At 35.0% G+C, this 6,000-nt stretch overlaps 1 protein-coding gene across 1 annotated transcript in view; it reads left to right on the forward strand.

Annotated features, from left to right (window-relative positions):
* Epc2 (enhancer of polycomb 2) overlaps window positions 1-3,322 on the forward strand; it is a 137,189-nt gene extending 133,867 nt beyond the window's left edge. Inside the window, exons 13-14 of the mRNA XM_077798395.1 lie at window positions 6-339; window positions 1,256-3,322. Of these exons, the coding sequence (XP_077654521.1) occupies window positions 6-339; window positions 1,256-1,328 (407 nt within the window). The 3' untranslated portion in view covers window positions 1,329-3,322. The remainder of the gene's footprint in view (window positions 1-5; window positions 340-1,255) is intronic.
* The last annotated feature ends 2,678 nt before the right edge of the window (window positions 3,323-6,000 follow it).

Consider the following 6,000-nt stretch of genomic DNA (forward strand, 5'->3'; position numbering starts at 1 on the left):
TTCAGGAACCTCTAAAACATTATACTCCACCAATATGGCTTTATCATCCAGCCCAGGGATTTCAGCTGTACAACTTGTAAGGACAGTTGGCCACACTACTACAAACCACTTAATCCCAGCATTGTGCACAAGCAGTCCTCAAACACTTCCCATGAACAATTCCTGCCTGACAAATGCAGTGCACCTCAATAATGTCAGTGTTGTTTCTCCAGTCAATGTGCATATCAATACACGGACTTCAGCACCATCGCCAACAGCCTTAAAACTTGCCACAGTTGCTGCCAGTATGGACAGAGTGCCAAAGGTTACTCCCAGTAGTGCCATCAGCAGCATAGCAAGGTGTGTGTGTATTCTCTCTCTGCTGGCTATTTGTGGGAGGAGAAAGACTTTTTTTTTTTTTAACTGTTCTAGCAATGGGTGTCTAAGAGACTTGCTTTTCATCATCTTAAGGATCTGCTTAGCATAAGGCTCTGTGACTTAGGTTATTTGTTTGAGGTTTCTATTAGGATGCTTAAATGTCAACCAGAATTGTAAAAGGAAAAAAAGAAAAAGGAGAAAATGTCAAATTGGCAAATAACATCACTATTTTTTAGAAGCTTCATTTACTTTTGTTGTTGTTTAGACAGTCTGGAAGATTAGAGTTGTTATTATTAATTCCATACCAGAATTTCAGTTTCAAATCACAATTTATGTGTTTTTAGCATAAAAAGAAATTTGATGTATATATTAAAATTGAGACTATTCCAGGAGTAATTAAATCTGTAATAATGTATTTAGAGTAAGTTTTTATATTTTTTTAATCACACTAATGCAGAGAAGACAGTAAATCAGAAAAAAAACTGATTTGCATGGATTAATAAGTACCTTAAGCCTATAAAATTAAACTCTAATTGGAGGTGATTTAAATAATGTTGTACTCCCATTGATGATTCTCTTTGAGCATCATGTATTCCACCTATTGTAATAAACTGGGATTGTCCTGTGTTATATATTTCATCAGTAATTATCATTAGCTTCTACTAAAAAACTGTGTTTAATTGTTATCTTTCCTTTAAAAAATTAGTTATAATCAAGAAACTAGAAATTATTGGAATTTCTGAGTTGAAAACATCTTCATTCCTTTCTGGAAGTAATAAAAGTGGAGAAGGTTCTTAGGAAGTCATGTTTAATTGTAGTCACATAAAATTGCAATCTATAAATGCTGAGTGTTAACAGATCCTAGAGATTAATGTTTATTTTACTTTTTGCCTCATAGAGAGAACCATGAACCAGAAAGATTGGGTTTAAATGGAATAGCAGAGACAACAGTAGCTATGGAAGTGACATAACCTAAAACATGTGGCTTTTCCTGTGTGGATGGTGTGCAGTCATTCATATTCCAGCTGAATGCAAAAGGCAACACTCTGTGGATCACAGAGCGTAACAATGGACCTAAATGGACTACAGTATATCGGATGTTAAGTCGATATATGATGTATATTTTGTAAAATTGGGAAAATCACTACCTTGTAAAATAGTTTATTTGTATCATCAATATTATTTCTGTTACTTGAATAGTAGATATTCATCATCATGCTTTTGCACTTGAATTTGCAACTGAATGGATTTTAAAAAATAATTCTTTAATGGGATCATGAGCATGAAATGGGATCCTGCATCACTTGTTTTAACTATTTATTTTGCCATGTTTACATTTTGTATCTTGTAAAAATAAATCCAACTTTGTGTCTAAAAAGTTAAAGATTCATAGCTAGGAAATGAAATTCTTGTAATTTTTTTCTAAAGGAACTGTAAAGTTTTCACTTGGTTCATTTTGTTTCACAATTTGACTAGATGGACTTTTTGGTAAATACTTTAGTGGCATTTCACTGTCAAATATGAAGTTCAAGGCAAAATAGTATTTTCTATTACTGTGCAGGGGAAAGGGATGGATCGATACATGCAAATTTAATGTAGTAACTCACTTTTCCATATATTTTGAATGTATATTTCTATTTATAATACCAGTTTATAAAAATAATTACACAGAAAAAACGGACTAGGAAAATTATGCATCTAGCACATTTAAACTGTGCAGACATGAAAATTTTTCAAGGATTACATTTTATCTGAAGACTGCATATTTTAACTGGCTTTAAAACTGTAACACACCACATAAAAGATATTTACCAGGTATGTATTGCATTATATCATTGCAATAAATATTGGAAGTCTAGATATCGAGCCATCCCAGGTGTTGGGAGGGGGGAGGGTTGTGGCAAGATTGTTTTTTCAATTTTGGAGAGTTTTCCTGTGGCTACAAGGCAAGTAACGGGTTGGAAAAAGTCTGACTGTAAGCGTTGGACACCTTCATAGTATAGTGTTTTAGTGACTTTTTTTATACGGTTCTTGTAAATTAGATACGTGTAGTGGTGTTTCAGAATGTTTGTTTATGCACTAGTTCAGACAACTTTCCCTGTTACTTGTTCTTGATAAGTGAAAACTGCAGGGAAATAAAAAATACATATCAAAACATGGACATGCTGCATATGTGTTTATTTCACAATGTGCACACAGTAAAAAAGAAAATTTAAGGGAGATGATAGCACTTAACAGCACTTTCCATTGTCACAGTGCTTTCCAAGCATTAATAAAAAGAATTATAAGAAGCTCATCTGTGAGCACTATTGGGTTTCAGATAATCCAATATAAACTACCTTTGATATGAAAAGTTCTTAAAATATTTTACAGAATGTAAGTAATTTTCAGTGTAGCAGTCATTGAAATCTCATAAATGAGCCTCATTTTATAAATAAAAGTTTAGAGTAGAATTATATTGCAGGGGAGTTTTGTCAAGTAAGTACTGGGAAATGTAAATATTTTTAATGAATACAATTAAAACCATTTCAAACTTAACATAATTTTATACTTTACATTTTTTATATCTGCAGTCCTGAAAGTTGTAAATTGATATGTCAGTTGAATTAATGGGCCAAGATTTCTGAGAGTGGTTTTTATTCAGGTCCTAACTGTGTAAAGCAATTTATGGTCAGAACCATAGGAAAAATAAATAAATTTAATTTCTTCATTGGTTGTGACCTGATAGGATCCATTATCGTTTCTGCCATACTACCTCTGGAGTTACTCATTGCTGATTATATAAAGGAAATAATTTTGATATGTATTATGACTGTGTTCATTCTGCTTATAGTTGGATGTATCTTCTTGCTATTAAGATTTTAGAACAACTTTAGTGCCAATTTCAGAGAAAGCATTTCCCCCCCCTCCCATTTTACTGAAGTAAAGCATGACGTCAATTTGCCTTATGTGATATATGTGTTAAACAAAAGAACTATTTGTACAGTTTCTGGAGGTGGTGGCAAATCCAGAACTTACTGAAGACTGATGACCAATTTATTTGTTCCTTTTGAAGTAAAATAGAAAAAATAAGCCTTCCTTATTTTGGTGGTTGTAACTGTTTCGTGGATGGCATTTCAGTTACTTGCATACACATTTTTCCAGTGCTTTTCAGAAACAGAAGAAGTAACAGTACTTGTTCTCATTTTATTAAATTGGAGGATAGTTTATTTCTGCACTGGCAATACTCTGGACAGCACCACCATCTTTCTGTTTTCTGAGGAAACTAGTATTGGTACCTGGAGCTTTTAGAATACTGGAAGAATGTTTCATTGGAGGGTGGTGGGAATCAAAGATGTTTTGTTTATTTTAAATTAACAAAGTAGTAACTCTCATGTGCTAGGATATCCTTTAATTCAGTAAAAAAGAAAAGTATTTGTAAACTGCATTTTTCTACCTTCTTAAAGAGAGTGCCCTGCTTCCTTTCTCAATAATTCAAAGTCTTTTTTATGATGTAGCTCTAAGTGTATTTGAGGAGGTGTTGCATATGTTTCTTTTGCAAAAGACCAAGGAAAAGTAAAAGTATTTGGAGGCCACTTTAAAAAATAATACATAACACATACATATATTCTGGCTATTTAAAAAACAGGAAATATAGTATTTGTAACTGTGCTTAATAGTTTTTAAAAATTATTTCTCAGGTAATTTGGGGTGGTGGTTGGAGGGATAGTAAGGAAGAATGACATTTCAGAAAATTTGATTTTTCTGACTTGTAGTACAATGCTGTGCTTTTCAACAAATTTTGTTGATCACTAGTACATTTATGATGAAGTGTTTTCTTGTCCCTTAACTGACTTGACAAACTACTCAGTTAAAAGGTAAGGATAACTCAAGTGATTCTGAATATTATATCCTATAAGACTGGATGATTTCATCACTAACAGCAACATAACAGCTAGTTCATGGAGCTGGGTGGGTTCTCTCAGTGACTTTTCTTTAGTCCTATCAATAATTGTGTGATGTGTGTACTATTATTTTCCTATTTTACAGATCAGAGAAAAAAATGTTTAAAGGAGTTTTTTGCTTTCCCTATGCCACATAGTTAGTTACTGAGTTAAGAATTAAACTTGTAGTCACTACACTTCTACCCACTGTCTCCCATCTATAACATGAAGAAAGTACCCTTCCAAGAAGTTCTTCTTGTGCTTCTTAGTCCACTTCATAGCAACATCCAAAGCAGTTTTTGATCCATGTAGACAGCCTTGGGGTGGGGGGGGGGAGGTTGTGGCTCAGTGGTAGAGTGTTCAACTAGCAGGTGTGAGGCAATGTGTATGATTCTCAGCACCATATAAAAATAAATAAAAGTGACCATCTATAAAACAATTAAGTATTTTTTTAAAAAGACAGCCTCCAGCACTCTTACAGCACCAGGCTGAGTACGTTAGATGCCACTGTGGCTTCTGGCCATCCACCAAGCAAATCCAAACCAATCAGTTTATCCTCCTTTGTCTGCCAGATCTAACCAGTAAGTGCTATAAGGTTATCAGCATACAGCAACTGAGCAGGGCTGTGTGCTGAATCTTGGCTGAGATGAGCCCTTTCTGGACCTTAGCTGCCCCATCTGTAACATGAACAAGTTCCTGAAACTATGAAAGAGGTCATACCCAGAAACTTGGTGGAGGTGTGCATGTGGCCCATGTGTCGCTGGTTGCTTTACCAAAGAAGCAAATGGTATCAGATCTAAGGCTGATCACAATTAGTCCAGAGCTCTTTTTTTTTTTCTTCAAATCTATTATCTATTGTCATCAAGGCTGAGTCTAGACAATTGTATTATATTGCAGCTGAGCTTGTATGGAACCAATAATTCTAACCAATTTCAGAGTCTCAAAAGGGCGTAAGAATTATATGTATTTTTAGAAGCAAGGACAATGGAGAGACAATTGAGAGAATACAGAATACTCCCTTCACTACTTATCACTAAACTTGTATCATAACAATGAATAGGTAGAATTAGATAACTTCTAACCTCTCTGCTAACTCCAACACTGTAGGAATTTAGTTCTCCCCCCACATGTGTACATCTGTAACATGAACAAGTTCCTGAAACTTTTGCCTCAAAAGCAAGTGGCTCCCGTGCTTTTGAGAAAAATTGCCTTCTCTGCCTTCATAAGTGTCCATTGGCCTACTAGCACCTTCAAAAGTCAGACCCTGTGTGCCTCCTCCAGATCCTTTTCCTGTTATTTAAAGGGAGAACTACTTGTTTCATGTATACAGGAGTGTTTTTGCTATTACTTGCCACAAAGCTTGAAATTTTAAGCCACATTCCTCCAGCAACAGTTTATTAGATTATGTTGTCTTTCCCATTCCTCCCCCAACCTCCAAGACTGGGGATTGAATGCTAGAGCACTCTACCACTGAGCTACATACATCTGCAAGCTCTTTTTAATTTTTTTTTGGGGGGGGCGGGGGTGGTGGATAAGATCTCACTAAATTGCAGGGGCTAGCCTCCCACCTCAGCATCCCAAGTTGCCAGTATTACAAGCATGCCCTGCTAGGCCCACCTAGTCTTTTATGCCATATTTTATGCCATATCAGAAAAAAATTTCATCACCAGTATACAAACTTGGTTTCATGAACAGCACATTCTAAAGCAAAAAACATTTT

Source organism: Urocitellus parryii, chromosome 1, assembly GCF_045843805.1.
Source record: "Urocitellus parryii isolate mUroPar1 chromosome 1, mUroPar1.hap1, whole genome shotgun sequence".
Classification (NCBI taxonomy): Eukaryota; Metazoa; Chordata; class Mammalia; order Rodentia; family Sciuridae; genus Urocitellus; species Urocitellus parryii.